This window comes from Staurois parvus, unplaced genomic scaffold, assembly GCF_062004578.1.
Source record: "Staurois parvus isolate SC_StPar_1 unplaced genomic scaffold, SC_StPar_1.0 ptg000533l, whole genome shotgun sequence".
Taxonomy (NCBI): Eukaryota; Metazoa; Chordata; class Amphibia; order Anura; family Ranidae; genus Staurois; species Staurois parvus.
The window spans coordinates 540,748-559,903 of NW_028318329.1; the positions used below are offsets into that span (position 1 = coordinate 540,748).

General features: G+C 43.3%; 1 protein-coding gene across 6 annotated transcripts in view; it reads right to left on the reverse strand.

The window, feature by feature from the left end:
• Positions 1-18,775, reverse strand: part of DMXL2 (Dmx like 2) — a 210,425-nt gene extending 191,650 nt beyond the window's left edge. For 5 of the 6 annotated variants that reach the window (XM_089690560.1, XM_089690562.1, XM_089690559.1 and 2 more), the window contains exon 1: positions 18,436-18,774. In XM_089690560.1, coding sequence (XP_089546686.1) covers positions 18,436-18,522 — 87 coding nt within the window. In that variant the 5' untranslated portion in view covers positions 18,523-18,774. Of the gene's footprint in view, positions 1-18,435 lie in introns of all 6 variants that reach the window. The other variant, XM_089690563.1, reaches the window with a different exon arrangement.
• Positions 18,776-19,156: the final 381 nt, after the last annotated feature.

A 19,156-nucleotide genomic window follows, 5' to 3' on the forward strand; every position in this document is an offset into this window, starting at 1 on the left:
TGTTGTGGGTTCAGTAACACTTTAATAATTATTGTCAGTAATCTATTCAGGAAATATGTGTAATGGCATTACAGCTAATAGAGTTTACAATTTTTTATATTTTAACCACTTCTCGACCGCCCTATAGCAGATATACTGCTACAGGGTGGCACGGGTGCACAAAATCACATATATATCCGTGATTTTGCAGTTATGGGTAGGGGGTGGGGTGCGCACACCCTACCTGCGTCGCCATTCATGGCTGTCAATCACCGGGTCCTGGCCAGTGATTACTCGCCAGCGCAAAGCACCTCCGATGGGGAGAACTGTATGTAAACAATACAGTTCTCCTCCCTGTTAGCTCATGCACACTGCTTTGGATGGCTGTGCACAGCCATCCAAAGCAGTGTGATTACATTGAAGTGCACACACAGAGCTTACTGTGAAACAGCACATAGTTAACCCTTTGATCACCCCTCATGTTAACCCCTTCCTGCCCAGTGCAATTAGTACAGTGTCAGTGCTTTTGATTAGCACTGATCACTGTATTGGTGTCACTGGGGATGTCAATGACACCAAGTCAGTTCCCCCCAGTGTCACAATACTCACCACAGTCCTGCTATATGTCGCTGATTGCCGTCATTACTAGTAAAAATTAAAAAAAAATCCCAGTATATATACCGCCATTTGTAAACGCTATAACTTTCATGTAAACCAATTAATTTACACATATTGAGATTTTTTTTTTTAGCAAAGACGTAGCAGAATACATTTTGGCCTAATTTTTTGACGAAATTTGATTTTTAAAATTTTACTGTACATGTTTAATAGCAAAAAGTCAAAAATATATTTTTTTCTCAAAATTGGCAGTCTATTTTTTTTATAGCCCAAAGATTTTTTTTTTTTTCCAAAAATACTTTTATTAGAAGAAAAAAGGCATATCAAAGCATAGACAACTATGGATCACAGTCTGAACATAGACATAGCATGTTGCCTCCCTTTTCGCAGACGGGCCATGGATTTAAACTGCAATACAGATCAAGATGGGATATAACATTATATATTATATTGTATATTACAAACCAGCAGATACAAAGAGTATAAGAGATAAGTCGATATATATTGTATACTGACCTATATATTAGCAAGCTCTTATGTTAAGGGAGTGTGGAGTGTTGGGTAGGGATAGCACAGGATGAGGTGTATGTTATGGTTTGTGTGTCCATATCCGGAGTGTGAGAGTTAAGTGAAGTTGGTCACACCTGTATGAAGGTAAATGCTCTATTTTTCTGGTGATAAATAAATAAGGGCGTATAAAAGGTGTGAGATAAAGAGAAGTCAGAAAGAAGAATAGTTAGAGAAAGATATGTAGGGTGATATAGTGTGGGGGGGGGGGGGATATGGACAAAATAAAAAAAAAGGGGGGGATGGGTAAGGGGTTGAGGGGATGTAGAATGAGTAATTGTGGATAAATTAGATCTCATCATTTTGTACGAGCCGAGCCAGAAAGATAGTCATATAGCTTAAGATGCAGTACATGCAAGATCAGTTATTGGGGCAACACGTGGGCTAAAAACCCAGGAAGGCATGCCACGATGCAGAGCCAAAGCCCATCCAAGCGTGCATCAAGTGTATCCCAGGTGAACTATTTACAAAGATTTTATATATCAAAATGTCTAAATCTGTGTCTGTTGTGCATGTTCAAACCTTAATACAATTAATAACATGTTATTAGATTATTAATCCAGGAGTATATGAGGAGTTTGGCAATTCTAGAGAAATGTTTAAATAATGCATTACAAATTAACTAAACCCATTAGTTTTTAGTTCACCAAAATGTACTGGAGATTTTACCCGACTAAAACTAAAACAATTAAGGTGAATAAAATACGACTAAAACTAAAATGGCACTTCAGTCAAGACTATGACTAAAACTAGATCAAAATTTGACGTCAAAATTAACAATGATAAACAAGTATTCATAAAATGAGATTTTTAAGTATCCATAAACCATTCAAAGTGAAAGTTAAACCAACTCTAAGGCTACACCTACTGCCTCCCCCATTCTAAGGCCATTCTATCCAACCCGGTTATGAAAAGATTGCTATATTTGCCTATTGTGAAGTCACTCCGGTCCGGTCCCAGCATCAGCTGCCATTGGCGGTTTCTGTGTGCAGGAGGGGCAGTCGCCAATGGAAGTCTATGGGTGACATCATCTCCCCGGCATTTCCAGCCATTGTTAGCGATCTCTCCTCTATGCAGAAGCAGCTGGAGAGATCATGTGACCGGACCAGAACGGCTTCTGAATAGGGAAGTTATTATTATTATACAGGATTTATGGCGCCAACAGTTTGCTCAGCCCTTTACAATATAACAGGAGACAATACAGCAACAATACAGTTCAATACAAGAGGGATAGGAGGACCCTGATCCTTGGAGCTTACAATCTAGCAAGTATACAGATCTTTTCTTTACAGGGTATACAATAGGATAGAATGGGGGTGGGACTAGGTTAAGCCTTAGTTTAGGTTTTGCTTAAACTTACACTTTAAACATAAAGCAGTTAAAAAAAAAAAAAAAAAGAAGTTCTTACTACTCTTGCTACAATATAGGCATGTGTTCAGCAGGCATTCTGATGTTCAGAAGAAAAACTAAATGAATTGGGAATGAAGTGCCCACAGAAGCTGCACTCTGCATTAATTTCAAAGCAAAGCAATGGCTGCACAAATCAATAAATCAATCACTCCTCTGTACAGCTTAATACACTTTTAGAAATCATTCACATAGATGACAGCCCATGCCACTCCTCTGAAAAGCTATCTGTGATAAATCACTTTTCATAAAGTGGTAGAGCAACAGCTGCCTGGCATTCAGGAGGTGATACTGTGGCCTTCTGAATGCCTTTTTCTAATATTTTTTTAAACAGCCAAATTCAGATCCTACAAGTAAATATCACAACCATGAGTAAAACATTTGGCTTGCAGATGGGGCACGGTCCACCAAACACAACAGAGGGTATGATTTTTGTCACAGCCTCAAAACAAAGCATTGCAGTGGCTGCATGTGTTCAACTCTGAGCAGCTGCATGCTCTCTTTTGTGGACAGTCAGGGGCAGTAAAACAGTGGCCAAAATGCCTGTTTTTACCACCGCCTGTGAATGAAGACTTAAGCCAGGTATACAAGACGTAATAGCTCCACAGGTTTTCAGTTATTATCAACATAAATTCTATTTTTTTTTTTTGAAAATCTGAAATTATCTCTAACTTTTCCAGAAAGCACAACACACATTATACATATGAAGGAGGACAAGGCTCTTCACACGCTGTAGAGTAGCATTACATTTAGGATGATGACCTAACTAAAAATAAATCTGGCCATATACCAGTGGAATTGCATATGACTGTAAATATGGAAGTTCAGAAAACTGTGATCGTACCACTATGGAGCTTTGTATAAGCCCCCTTTATGTCCTGGCCTTATGACAAAGGGCTGGAACACAGGGGGGCCAATTCAGCTTTTTCAATAGTTTGCTCCTTATCCTTTGTTTCAATAGGACCTTCAGTCACAAAATGGACTTCTGCTCCCCCTCCTCCCTTTTACACAATAGGAGATACTTGTATTAACTTAGGAAGTGTGAACACCTTTACCATTTGCTGTGGGACACAACCTCCATGCTTCGTGTCACATCTCAGGAGGCAGGTGTCACTTGGGGATGAAGTATCTGAGAACCTACACATGCACAGACACGTGGGAAGTCTGTCAGGTCCCAATTATCAGCAGAAAACTGCCATACTTGTGCACATGCATGAACAAGAATTTCAAGATGGTGGCACACTAAAAGGGTGCATGGAGATCTTCAGCAGCAAGCAAGACAATGCCGGACTCCATGGACAAGTGGTTATACATGTTTAGTCTCAGAGACAACCGTTATCTGGCTAGAAATTTATTTTAGTCACATAGAGTTCCTGAGTTCCTCTTTAAAGTAGTAGTAAAGTCTGTTTTTGTATCTACAGGTAAGCCTATAATAAACCTGTAGGTACTGTAAATAACGCCTCAATGTACAGCTTAGGAGATATTTATCTGTGTAGAGCGGTGCATGCAATCTGAAGGAATGACATTCCTGTGCTGTAAAAAGTGACTCCCGAGTGCATGCACAGGAGTGACGTCATCGCGGCTCGGCCATTCAAGCCGCCGGAGCCCACAAACATGGAAGAAGGACCAAGTGAAGATGGAAGCCCTGTCAGCATGCCTCTGGAGGGCTTCGTTTTAAGGCAAGTTTCACATCCCTCCTAGATTGTAAGCTGGAAAGAGCAGGGCCCTCGAACCCCTCGTGTATTGTTTTGTTACTGTCTTGTCTCATGTTCTGTCCCCCTTGCTACTGTACAGTGCTGAGCAAACCCTTTGGCGCTATATAAATACTGTATAATAATAATAATAATGTGCTAGTATGCGATGCATTACATTATGACATGGCCTTGCAGGGGAAAAGGTTTTTTTTTGTTGAGAGTTTAATACTGCTTTAAATTGAACCTAGAACCTTATGGAAAAAAAAACAGATAAGGTGCTCGGTGGGAGGGGAGGCATTCAGGCAGAGGGCAAAGGACTAGTAGACTGTATTGCCTGTGGTTTCCCTGCAGCTGATCTATTCCCCTAGACTGACTGACTTATTAACCTGCCTGTAAATTACATAGTTACATAGAGCTGTGAAAATGTGGAATAGTCTCCCTCAAGGGTTGGTTCTGGCCAGCTCAGTGGATTGCTTTACAAAAGGCCTGGATTCTTTCTTAGATACACAGAATATAACTGGACACTAACATTTATAGGTAAAGTTGATCCAGGGAATATCCAAATGCAGGAAGGAATTGTTTCCCCTGCAGGAGCAAATTGGATCATGCGTTGCTGGTTTTTTTGCCTTCCTCTGGATCAACTGTGAGTGTAGGATTAATTTTTTTTTTTTTTAATGGTTGAACTGGATGGATTTTTGACTTTCCAACCAGACTAACTATGTAATACTAATATAATTGCAACAAAATGCACTACGGGACCTGTATTAAAACTTGATAACAACTAGTGTCTCCTGAAGGCGGCCGGCTTAGTTCACTTCCAAATCTCATGAGACTAGAAGTCAGAGGCACACAAGGCCTTGGAATCTCACATACAACACATATAAAGCTGCCTCTGAAGTGCACTACTATTTTCCAGGAGATATTACAGACAAACGTTATTTTATAGGGTATGGTACAGGCACAAATAACGTTTCTAGAAAATTCCCTAAAGCCTAGCAAATTTTCACTTCTTGAATTTAGATCCACAGTAAAGAAAAAGCTGCTTTATCCCCACTGTGCTCTCCATGTGTCCATGGGGCCTTTGGGACAGATTTTAAAGACAAGAAAAGTCTAAGATCTGGCACTTGGGACTGTGATTGGGGTTTGGAAGAAAATGTAAAAATGCCTATATGTGTAGTACTCTCTGAAAACCTCAGGATATCACCTGAAAAACCCGACACTGTGTTGACAGTTCAAGATTTTATTTTATATTATTTATTTTATGTTAAACAGAATGGAGTTTTCAAAGCCCCGCTATGGGTTCCCTGCTTTGTGCTGCACAGAACACTTGCAGGCTTTTTTATTATTTTTACGATTTATGAAAGGGCCTTCATTTGGGCAGCACAGAGGCTAAGAGGTTAGCACTTCTGCCTGTCAGCACTAGGGTCGTTGGTTCGAATCCCAACCATGGTGCTACCTGCGCAGATATTGCATGTTCTCCCTGTGCCTGTATGGGTTTTCTCCGGGTACTCCGGTTTCCTTCCAAACTCCAATGGCATGCTGGTAGGTTGACTGGATCTTGTCTAAATCTGCCCTAGTATATATGAATGTGAGTTAAGCCTAGTTCGCATTGGCATTGAAAGCAGGCATTTGAGGGGCATTTTTAACGTTCCTCAAACGCCTATGCAAATGATACGATGGGCAGCACACAGTGCTGTTCACATTATCAAAACATGAAGTGTTAGCGTCGCGTCACTTCAAAATTGAAGCCTCATGCCGAGTTAGGAGGAGTTTGAAGCCTTTCAATGCCTCCAATTTAAGTTATGGTGATGCTCCTCAAGGACATTGGATAGGCGTTTGCAGGGCATTTGTCATGCGATTGCGGCACATTAATAGCATTACTGTTTATTTAGTTTGTGGTGTGGTTTTAACGCTTGTCAAACGCTTCAAAACTGCACAGAGGGCGCTTGGGGAGCGTTTTTAATTCCAGTAAAAAGCCAGTCTAACGCCCATACTAAAGCTCATTAACATCTGTGTAATGCCCATACTAAAGCTCATTAACATCTGTGTAATGCCCATACTAAAGCTCATTAACATCTGTGTAATGCACATACTAAAGCTCATTAACATCTGTGTAATGCACATACTAAAGCTCATTAACATCTGTGTAATGCCCATACTAAAGCTCATTAACATCTGTGTAATGCCCATACTAAAGCTCATTAACATCTGTGTAATGCACATACTAAAGCTCATTAACATCTGTGTAATGCACATACTAAAGCTCATTAACATCTGTGTAATGCACATACTAAAGCTATAGGAGCGTTTGGTAAAAGTTAGAAACTTACCATGAACAAACCCTTATTAGGCACCTTAGATTGCAAGCAAAGCACAGATTATACTTCTAAAACACATTGCAGAGCTTTACAAAAGTCTTGTAAGATCTGGTACTGTCTGAAAAGTATCGCTTACTTAACCTATGAACTGACATAAAAGCAATATCACTCACATGGTAAAGCATGAATTGCTGTGCAAACAATTGAATATATTTATTCAAGTGGCAACTACCTTCAACACCTTTCAGGTACATTGGAATGCAGGAAAATGCTGTAATCTTCCTGGTACGTAATCTGTATAAAACTCCCAAACATGAGCAATCCACTCAAAGCAGCACCCAGCATGAGTGAACTTTCTAGACATGGGTCTGCATTTAAAGTGTTCCTAAACCCCGGACCCGGCATTCACTATATCTGGTCTCCCAGGACCCTGCATTCACTATATCCGGTCTCCCCGGACCCGGCATTCACTATATCCGGTCTCCCAGGACCCTGCATTCACTATATCCGGTCTCCCAGGACCCTGCATTCACTATATCCGGTCTCCCAGGACCCTGCATTCACTATATCCGGTCTCCCAGGACCCTGCATTCACTATATCCGGTCTCCCAGGACCCTGCATTCACTATATCCGGTCTCCCAGGACCCTGCATTCACTATATCCGGTCTCCCAGGACCCTGCATTCACTATATCCGGTCTCCCAGGACCCTGCATTCACTATATCCGGTCTCCCAGGACCCTGCATTCACTATATCCGGTCTCCCAGGACCCTGCATTCACTATATCCGGTCTCTCACAGTACACACAACATGGAAATACACTTATATTAGTAAATATAAACTGCTAAAAAACCACGGTGGATTTGATTTAAATCAAGTTGATTTAACCCCTTGCCTACCGAGCACTTATACCCCCTTCCTGCCCAGGCCAATTTTCAGCTTTCAGCGCTGTCGCACTTTGAATGATAATTGCGTTGTCATGCAACACTGTACCCATATGAAATGTTATAATGTTTTTCACACAAATAGAGCTTCCTTTTGGTGGTATGTACTCGCCGCTGGGCGTTTATTTTTTGCGCTATAAACAAAAAAAGAGCAAAACATTTTCTTTGTTTCTATTATAAAACTTTGCAAACAGGTAATTTTTTTCCTTCACTGATGTGCATTGATGAGGCTGCACTGATGTGCATTGATGAGGCTGCACTGATGTGCATTGATGAGGCTGCACTGATGTGCATTGATGAGGCTGCACTGATGGGCATGGTTAGGCAGCAATGATGAGCTGACACTGTTGAGGCGGCACTGATATGCAACAATGATGAGCACTGATAGGCGGCTCTGACTGGAGGCACATATCGGCACAGGTGGATGGCACTGTAGTAGTAGTACAACACCTACTTTGTTTTTTATTAAACATTTTTTATGGTAATGCACTAGGCCTGTGCACCCTCTATTTTTTCTTTCCTCATTCGGATGGCACTGATGGGCACAGGTGGGCAGCACAAATGGGCACTGGTCATCAGGGCACTGATAACCAATGCACTGATGATCGGTGCCAATCCGCCCTGACATTTGCCAGTTATCTGCAGTACTTTCCTCACGCTGTCAAAGTGCAGCTGATATCCGGCAACTGCATTTACCGGTGATCTGCTGTGTCATTGGACACAGCTGATCATATGGTAAAAGGCCACTTTGATTGGCCTGTTACCACATCACACAATCAGCTGTGTCCATCATATGACGCCCTCCCAGGGCTGGACAACTGCGCTGTAGCCGTCCTTCGGCTATAGAGCGGATGGCAAGTGGTTAAATCACAATTTAAATCACTAGTGAAAAGGCTCGATTTAAATCATGATTTTTAAAGAGCAACTCTCATCTCTGTCCTGCAGCGGCTCCTCTTCTGACCCACTGTTGACTCACCTACAGTCCTATTCACGTTAATGGGATGGCTGATGATGCGGCAGTGAGGGACGTGGCGGCAGCAGGTGAGTGGATGCCCACTAACAGGCGCTGCCATGATGGATCTAAAATGACAGGTGCTCTTTAAATGTAAGGAATCCGACTCATTCTTGCTGGTAGTTAGAATCTTTAATATTTGCAAATAAAATGAAGGCCTCCTTTTTAGAATAATAAGCTGTCAGGTTAGTAAAACAGCGATATCAGAACCGATTTTAGGTTAATAGGCTAATCACACATAGCTGGAGAACGACTAAAATGCTTTTATTTCATGTTTTTTCTCATGGTTACTGTGAAATTGTGTGAATGCATCAATGCAGTGCATGTTATCTCAGCGTAGATTCATTGAATGACCAAAAATGTAAATATTGCAGAATATACAGCCTCATGCTACATACATTTCATGCTGAATAAACTAAATTATTAATGTATCTTAAATAGATTTTTTCTCCAAAAGAATTTCATTAAAATAAATTTGCTAAAAATAAAGAAAATACGATTTAAATAATTTTATAAATGATCGATTTTTATCCACCCTGCTAAATACCTTTCATCAGCAGTTAGAGCAGTCTTGTGACTTCTATCAGTGTCCCGTACAGCACATGTTAAAGCTTGTAGGAGGAGTTTTCATTTTGCTCTAGGAAGATGCAGAACCCCTGACCTCTTTCTGGACAGTGCTGATTGGCCCTGTGCTGATCACATGCACTCTCCCAAGAAAAAAAAAAAAAACCTCTCTAGCAATACACACTAAACTGAGCATGTGCAGAGTGACTCCACAAGATTTGTCTTATCAGGAGATAAGAGGGGGACACTGCTGGAAGGGGAGGATCACAGAAGTCAAGATAAAACAGCATTTTAACATAATGCAGAGGATTAACCCCTTAGGTTGCACAGTGATTGTAACAAGCATGCTTTACTGCGTATACAGTCTGATTTTACTGTTGTGGGTTTAGTAACACTTTATTTAAGGAAGCAACTAACTGATCTGTTCCTTTGTAATTGACCATGTCTACCATAGTTCATCAATTAGTAAAGGTACCAACACTAAAAATGTAAAGTATAGGAGAGTATATGAAGAAAAGAATCCATAAGGAAAGTGCATGGTCAGTAAAAATTCAAACTTTTGCCATTAGTCTAGATACACACTCCTGCATTGCCGGCTGGTCTATTTTCTATTCTAATTAATGCATTAAAACTTACCTTGACACACATAATCCATACAAGGCGTGTGTTTTGTTTTTTGTTTTTTTTGCTTTGTTGCATTTCTATTGTGTTGAGTGGAATGGGTAATGTGCAGGAAAAAAAGGGGGGAAAAAAAAAAAACACACCAAAAACACAAAAGGTATGAATGGGCCACACTCTACTTCATGAAACTGCCCCAAATCAAACTGGGAGGGGCAATAATCAGCTTTACAGGAAAAGCAGCTTCAGCTACCATGCAGTATATCTCTGGGTCTACCGATTGTTTTCACTGAATGTAACCTTTAACTAGGTTTTTATCATAGGTTTACTTATAACGTTCCAAAATGTATGACAACTTTACACCACGCAATGAAAATACACCACAAGATGAAAATACACCACGCGATGAAAATGCACCACGCGCTAAAAAGAAACCACGTGCTGAAAATGCACCACGCGCTGAAAATGCACCACGAGATGAAAATACACCACGAGATGAAAATACACCACGAGATGAAAATGCACCACGAGATGAAAATACACCACGAGATGAAAATACACCACGAGATGAAAATGCACCACGCGATGAAAATGCACCACGCGATGAAAATGCACCACGCGATGAAAATGCACCACGCGATGAAAATGCACCACGCGATGAAAATACACCACGCGATGAAAATGCACCACGCGATGAAAATGCAACACGCGCTAAAAAGAAACCACACGCTGAAAATGCACCACAGTCTTTGGCCAGCTTAAAAGCCTCAGAATTGTTCTCTTCAGTACATTTCCATTAACCTGTTGTACACGGCTCCCCTGAACGTCCAGTCGGGAAGCATGCCTTCATCACTTCATTAAGAGTTCTCCTGTTTCCTCTCCTATGGAATATATATCCCATAATGCTGTGACCATGGCCATTGCGCATGTGTGCCCTGTATATTACACCCCAGCTGCCTGTGCATGTCTGCGCAGGTAGTGTCACAGCATGGGGTCTCTCACTTGGGGGCACTCACATAAGGCTGGCTCCACAGAACCCTGGAAGGCAACAAAGCCACTTGAAAACCAAGGAGCAGAAAACTTTACACCGGCTCAACCAAAAAGAAAGTCAAGATTTTACAAATGAAGAACACAAGAAAAGCACTAAGGTCAGCTGCTGTAAATACATTTTAAATACCAGACTCCATGCACACTACGGTTGATGCTCTGTCCTCTTCCATTGCCCCTTTTGTTTACATGCATTCTGGGCTTTTAGCCAGGCATATTCCTGCACCCAAGAGGCACAGGTCTGTTTCCAGCCTTGCTGTGTGCAGCCTGACAAAATATATGACAGGCTGAAATCCACCGCAGCCAGATGCTGTACTGAGTGGTACTCGTGTTTAGAGCCCTATGCACTCAGGGACATATGCCCAATGTACAGATGACCAGTGTCTCAGGCATACATCCTTGACACAAGTACCATTCAGTACAAGGGTTCCAGACGCAGTGTATTTCAAGCCTGTCAGAATTTTACAGGCTGGAGATTTGACAAAACACCAACTGTACCCTTAGGGCACATAACACTTTCATCAAGATGGTCCTCATGTTACAGTAGAACTACAGGTAAAGTGCAAAATACGTAACTGAAAGAAAAATACTGAACTATTTTTTCTGCCATACAACATACTCCTTGAACAGAGATAATGACGCAGATTCATCTTCCAATGAGCAAGAAGGAGGTGGACAGCTTGTGCAGGAAACTGAATCAGGATTTATTGGCTTCACTTGACGGGGGCAATGAGGCAGGGTGTGTATCAAAAAAAATTAAAAATCCTTCAGAAGGTAAACTAGTTCATGTACAGTATATGTAATGGAATAGGGAAGTATCATTGCAATTTCTGAATCCTTAAGGAATTCCAGTGCATGATGCATTTGGACCCATTCTGATCAATGGGAGCACTGTGTACTAAGAAGACATATTTTCTGCTAGCTCCAGCTCCACCCCAGGATGAAGCCCAATTTATGGGCATTCCTCTTATATGGTAGCTACAGCACAGCACTTTAGCCACTGCCACCATCTCTGTAGAGCGATACTCTTTTACTCAAATCTGCTCTTATTCATGCTGAACTTTGCTGTCTGTCCTGAAGAGTCCAGACACCATGCAGGTAGTGCAGGCACACTTTATAGGACTCAGTGCAAAGCCTCCCAACATAGTGGCCACATCCATGTCCTGATGGTCTGCTCAGTGCCAGAGGGGCAGTGATTGGTCTTTTACAGCCAGAGTAGGAGGGGGTTGCTCTGCTCAGTACCCATAGCAATGACAAGAATCAGACATGGTGCTCCGTGCTCTCAATCAGGGTTCCTCCAGGAGGTTGCTAGGGTGTCCTTGAGCAATTTCTGCTTAGGAGACAAGTTCCCACTGACACCACCAATCTTTTGTAGCTATCTATAAGGGGGTAATTCTTCCCAGTGACCACAAGTGTAAGGAACATTCTTCCCACTGACCATCACACTAATGTATGAGTTGTAGATATAATCATTTTTAGCAGGGGGTTTCCTGAGACCGGAAAGTTATTTCAAGGGTTCCTCAGTACTGAGAAGGTTAAGAAAGGCTGCACTAGAGGGATTCCATAAGGATTTTCAACTCTTTACCTGGAGTTCTACTTGAAAAAAAACACAAAGAGAAACATCTAAAAGAAACCTTTCCTGGGAGAAACATGGGGGTTGCCATTACTACGTTTCATTCTGTGGATGCTAGTTGCTTGACTGTCAAGTTTACCCTCTTGCTTCAATACTTTGTGTCAATGGCCTGGTACCAATGCATATAAGGGTTTGGACTTGCACTAGCCCATATGGAAGAAAATATATTTGAAGTATATTTTAAAAATATTCTCCCCAAATATATTGACATATATTTGAAAAACTACAATTTTGGCCATATTCAATATATTTCAAAATAAATAATATATATATATATATATATATATATATATATCTCATGTTGAAATGCAATTTATTACAAAATATATCAAAAATATTTTTAAAAATACATTTCAAATATACTGTATATCTTTAAAAATACAGATCTACATATCTACATTTTTGGTACGCATTTATAAATATATGTAAGAATATATTTTTCAAAAATATTTTTCAGAGTTTTTTTAACATAAATAAGTAATTTAACATACATTTTTACATAGATTTGTAAATGCATTCCAAAAATGTAGATTTGTATTTTTAAAGACATACAGTATATTTTAAATGCATTTTTAAAAAATGTTCTCATATACTTTGTAATAAAAATGCATTTCAACATGCAATATATATATATATATATATATATATATATATATATATATATATATATATATATATATATTGAATATGGCCAAAATTGTACTATTTCAAATATATGTCAATATATTTGGGAAGAATATTTTTTAAATATATTTCAAACATATTTTTCTTCCATGTGGGAGGTCAGTGACTCAAGACATTACTGAACCCAGCAGGTGAATGTAATTACCAAAGAACAAGCATCATCAGAAGGGTGCGTCTCTTACTAATTTGTATAGCATTGACTATTTTCCTGCTGCTTTCTACAAACCATTCACATTAGTCCCTGCCCCCGAAGGAAGATCTAATCATTCACATTCCTTACCACTAGCACACACAGTAAAGCTATATTACATGGAAGCCAGTGATGCAAGATAGTTTGCGTTTGAATTGAGGACTTAAATCTGGGAATACCCGGGCAAATATGGGAACAACAAATTTCCATAGCAATAAGTGTCCTTGGTGGGAGCCCACCCACCACCGAAAATGTTCTACTGCTGTTTATACCTATTGAAGGGGCTGCCTACGTAATCTGCTATGTGTGTACCTAATGCTTTCCATAAAACCATTGCCTACAGTTATTGTGCAGCTCTTGGTGCAACTTACCCTGAGGCTGAAGTTTATTTTTAGTTTTTTTTTTGTTTAGTATACTACCCAAAAACATTAATTATCTGTAATGATGTGTATCCCATGTCCTGCAAGCTGCTGCTTCATGTAAAAATCCTCCCTTCACATGGCCGGATATTGTCAGGAACGGTGATCTACCAGTGCTGCAGGAGTTAGCAGCAGCTGCGAGTGTGAAGGATTTGTGCCACTCGACTGCCCCTTTTGCCATTGACAGAACTCCAACTATTACTGTCCCTCAATGCAATGGTTAGCACTTCCGCCTGGCAGTGCTAGGGTCCTTGGTTTGAATCCCAACCACGGCACCACCTGCCTGAAGTTTTCATGTTCTCCCTGTGCCTATGTGGGGTTCCTCCGGGTACTCTGGTTTCCTCCCACACTCCAAAGACATGCTGGTAGGTTAATTGGATCCTGTCTAAATTGGCCCTAGTACAGCAATGGGCAAACTACGGCCCGCAGGCCGCATACGGCCCGGCGGACCTTTTAATCCGGCCCGCGGAGAACGTTAGGGGAGCTAGGCTCCTCTCACAGTCCGCCCTGAAGACCGGTGTAGCATGAAAATCTGTCTCCTATGAGGATCTGTCCCCCTCGACGTATCTGCGCATGTGCCGGAGATCGCCGATCGGCTAATGCCTGAAACTGGCACATGCGCAGATACGTCGAGGGGGACATCCTCATAGGAGACAGATTTTCATGCTACACCGGAACGGCGAGAGGAACGTGCGGAGCAAAGGTAAGTGAATTGACACAGGGGGGACTTAATATGGGGGATGAATTAATAGGAGGGATGAATTACTATAGGGGGGATGAATTACTATAGGGGGGATGAATTACTATATGGGGGATGAATTACTATATGGGGGATGAATTACTATAGGGGGGATGAATTACTATAGGGGGGATGAATTACTATAGGGGGGATGAATTACTATGGGGGATGAATTACTATATGGGGGATGAATTACTATATGGGGGATGAATTACTATATGGGGGATGAATTACTATATGGGGGATGAATTACTATGCTTACTATGGGGGAATATTACTATACTTACTATGGATGACACATACACATCATTCATCTTACTCTTGGTCTGGCCCCCGGGTCCAATATATGAACCCATTGCGGCCCTCAAGTCAAAAAGTTTGCCCACCCCTGCCCTAGTATGTGTATGTATGAATGTAGGTTAGGGACCTTAGATTGTACGCCCCTTGAGGGTTAGGGACTGATGTGAATGCACAATATATATGTAAAGCGATGTGTAAACTGACGGTACCTGAAATAAATAATGTTATCTGTGAATGGAAAAGAAGTGGATGAATGACAGAATCTCCCCAGCCCATTCACAGATTGTGTTGCATTGTGGTACAATAGTAGTATAAGTTCTGTTAATAGTATAGGGGCAGAATGCTGTGGGCGAGCGGTGCCTTCACACTGTACACCCCTGCAGCACTGGAAGATTGACACTGGGCAGTATGAAGGTAAGATCTTTACATGAAACAGCAGCCTGCAGGATGGAACACACAATAATACAGGTAACTAATGTGTGGGGTGCTGCTTAAAAAAAAACAAAAAAAAAAAGACGACTAAACTTTAACTGTAGGGCTCATTCAGACAAGCAATTACTCCCGTCCACCATGCAGAGTTGCTGGCAGTTACGTGTGCAGCCACCTTGGAAGGGGATAGCCCAGAAGTGGATGCACACGCAGCAGCTGCATGGACACAATCACAAGTCAAAGTCTGACATGCGGGCAGGAGAGGGTGCACAGATACAAATGGGGGAGCCCCCACACTGAGTAACATGTGGCTGGCCCAGCAGTGTGTGGCCAGCTTTCTCTATCCTAGTGTGACAACCCTGCTCAGTATGGTTGCCTACCTGTCTCCAGGCATACTTGCCCCTAAAGAACAATTAAACATTATTATATATTGCAGATAACACTCTTTAGATGTGGTGGCTGCTATAGTTTTTTTATGCTAATAACATTTTCAGCAAATACAGAAAATCCTGTTGATCTTGCCAGGAATGCAGTGTCATGGCCACTTGCTGTAAGCTGCACAGAAGAATATCTCCCTTCCTAGCTATCTTCTGCCCAGGCCCCCCATGTAATGAATGGAGATCCAACTGCCCTGCCCCCCGTGTAATTGAGATCCAACTGCTCTGCCCTGCCCTCCCCCATGTAAAGCAGATGAAGAGATATCAGGGAAGCCTATCCTGCCCTCAGCTAATAATGGAATCTTCTACTCCTCCTACCAGTCCATCCCCCACAGTTGTTACCTTTTGTACCACTAGCCCCTCCCTCTTAGATTGTAAGCTCTAGGGAGCAGATCCCTCCTAACCCTCTTGTATTGAACTGTATTGTTGCTGTATTGTCTCCCATTATATTGTAAAGTGCTGAGCAAACTGTTGGCACTATATAAATCCTGTATTATAATAATATAGGGGGGATTGTGGTGGATCCCTCCACAGATACAGCAGAGGAATGATTCAGCCACCCAGGGAAAGGAAGTGTTTATTTGCAGGATTACAGAAGGTGAAAAGCAAAAGAAGCTTGGAAAACAAAACAAAACAAACAAACAAGAACACAAAAGGACTAAACATAGTGCAACATATGACATTTTTGGACTTGGGATTAGATAAACTCAATTTCGACGCCTTTCACACATCGCTTAGCGGGAACACAGGTTCTTGCTAGCGATTTTAAAAGCAGGATTCTCACACGGAAATGTGTCATACATAGGGCAGCCTGTTCACTTGAATGGGCTGCCCTATGCAAAACTGTCATGCCAAAGAAGCACAGGGACCAAATTTTGTCCCCAAGCCAGGAGCAAGTTCCCGTGTTTGTTTTGTCATGTGACATCAGCAGCAATTTCAGGCTGTGTTCGGGCACCATTCAGGATGAACGGCACCCAAATGGGCATTGTTTGGTGATTCCAAATTGCCTATATGTGACCGGGCCTTATCCATTGCTATATACACTCCAACAAAGACTCTCAGACTAGAGACAGAAGGGCACTATACACAGGGGCCTGGACCTGCCAGTGTGGCTTCTACTTACATTTGCAAATGTCATGCAACTAATACCTCTATTTGTAACTCACATCTCTGGGTCATGACATTGTATCCCTCTTTGGGGTCCTTTCAGACGGGACGGATCCACTTGCTAAGTGGGGAATCTCTCCGCTGACCAAGCAGATGACAAGTCTGTGTCCCCTCCGCTGCTGCAGAGCAGACACAGAGCTGCTTGCTCTCCTCAATGGGCGGTCGGATGAAGTTGGACTGCCTGTTCGTTTCCATCCGACCCGATCCGACAGACGGAAGAGGAATTGGTTCCCCATCCGTCCCTTTTCTGCAGATCTGATGCCGTTTACACCCGCTGCTCCATAGAAGAGAATGGAGGTTCCGATCGGGTCCACCTGCAAATTGGGCAGGTGGACCCGATTGGTACGTTCATCTGAAAGAGTCCTCACATCTAGCATTCCGCTGGGGAATCTCCCAGCAGGTTGAATGAAAAAAAAAAAAAAACTGACTTGACATAGATGGGGGAATCCTCCCCACAGAGCTATGATATATTGATGGCGATGAGACTTCCCTGCAATCAGAATATACTGATCAGTGCTGCTGGCTATAGCCTGCACTGCTGATTGAGGGGGAAATCTGACAGGGGGCTGTACAGTTGTAAATTCAGTTCCCATCAATGTAAGGACAGCTCAGGGCCTCATTCACATGGCTTGTATCAGTGTGTACTCCATGTTTTCCCGCACAGGACATACATGCGATCCATGCCTCCCCGTACCCTCGTTCACATGGCTTGTATCAGTGTGTACTCCATGTTTTCCCACACAGGACATACATGCGATCCATGCCTCCCCGCACCCTCGTTCACATGGCTTGTATCAGTGTGTACTCCATGTTTTCCTGCACAGGACATACATGCGATCCATGCCTCCCCGCACCCTCGTTCACATGGCTTGTATCAGTGTGTACTCCATGTTTTCCCACACAGGACATACATGCGATCCATGCCTCCCCGCACCCTCGTTCACATGGCTTGTATCAGTGTGTACTCCATGTTTTCCTGCACAGGACATACATGCGATCCATGCCTCCCCATACACTCAGTCCCATTCATGTCTATTGGGATGCAGCGGCTGCACAGACACAGCTGTTGCTCTCAATGTGACATCCGTGTGGGTTCCTGTGTGTCCCCGAACTCTGCATGGGTGTCACGCCGGGAGCTGTGGCTGCTGCATCCCAATAGACATGGATGGGTCTGAATATACAGGGAGGCATGGATCACCTGTAGACACGGGGTACAATAATTAGGTATACATTGGGGGGGGATGTCATCTGCGGTTGTCACCCCGAGACAGGAAGTGAGGTCATGGCCAGAATATGGGAAAACAAATGTCATTGGGGGGTGATCTCCATTCTCCTGGGATCCTGTGTGCCTGGCTGTGACCCCATATATTCCTGGGATCTGCAGACGATGGCGGAGGGTCTGCTAATATAGTCAGTGATCCAGAATGGGAAAATCCTCCATCCTGCTACCATTCCTCCAATGACTGGGACCCACCATGGACCAGCACCAGTCCTGTACTGGGACTGTCTCTACCTGAGCCCATCCCCCATCCCTGGGCTCTGCAGATACCATCATCCCCCTCCCATGACTGAGCACTTCACACAGACCCCTTCCTCCCAACCCCCCACCGGGCCTGACCCCCCCCTATGGAGGTCAATGGATGGAAGGGGGGGTCCCCGGGTCTCTTACCGTGAAGGGGATGTCCTGGACGCTGCCCACCGAGTAGCAGTTATCTCCGGGATTGACGGCTCCGGTGAGGACCTGGTGGAGATTCATGGTCAGCGCTGGACGGGGAGAGCTCAGCTCACCGGGGACGGCCTCTCCTCCTCCCACCACCGCCTCCTCTCAGGTGTTCGGCCAGCGGCCGGCCTTCTCCATGTCCCGGGTGCTGCTCAGTGTATTGTGTTCCCGCAGCTGTGCGGGAGAGGTGACACCCGGGGATTCCGGAGGATGGGCAGCGGGGGCGCGCGGGCGGCGGTGCGCGTTCACAGCTGGGGTGTCACGGGAACGCGCGACGGTGCTTAGAGGAGAGCCCGCCCCCACAGCTCTGTCACCTTCTGTCTCTTCTCCTCCCCTCCCCCCTCCGAGGGCTCCCCACACACACAGACCTCCCACTCGGCTACGTCATCATCATCACAACACAGCCTTCTACTACCTGAGACGTGGTGTCACCGAGTGTCCCCCAGTATCCCCCTCATCCCGCACTCCATCCCTCTGCTGCCTGAGACGTGGTGTCACCGAGTATCCCCCTCATCCCACGCTCCATTCCCTGCTGCCTGAGACGTGGTGTCACCGAGTGTCCCCCTCATCCCACACTCCATCCCCTGCTGCCTGAGACTGACCTGTCCCCTCACCCTACAATCCTACCAGTGTCCCCAACGTGTCCCTTCACCCTACAGTCCTGCCAATG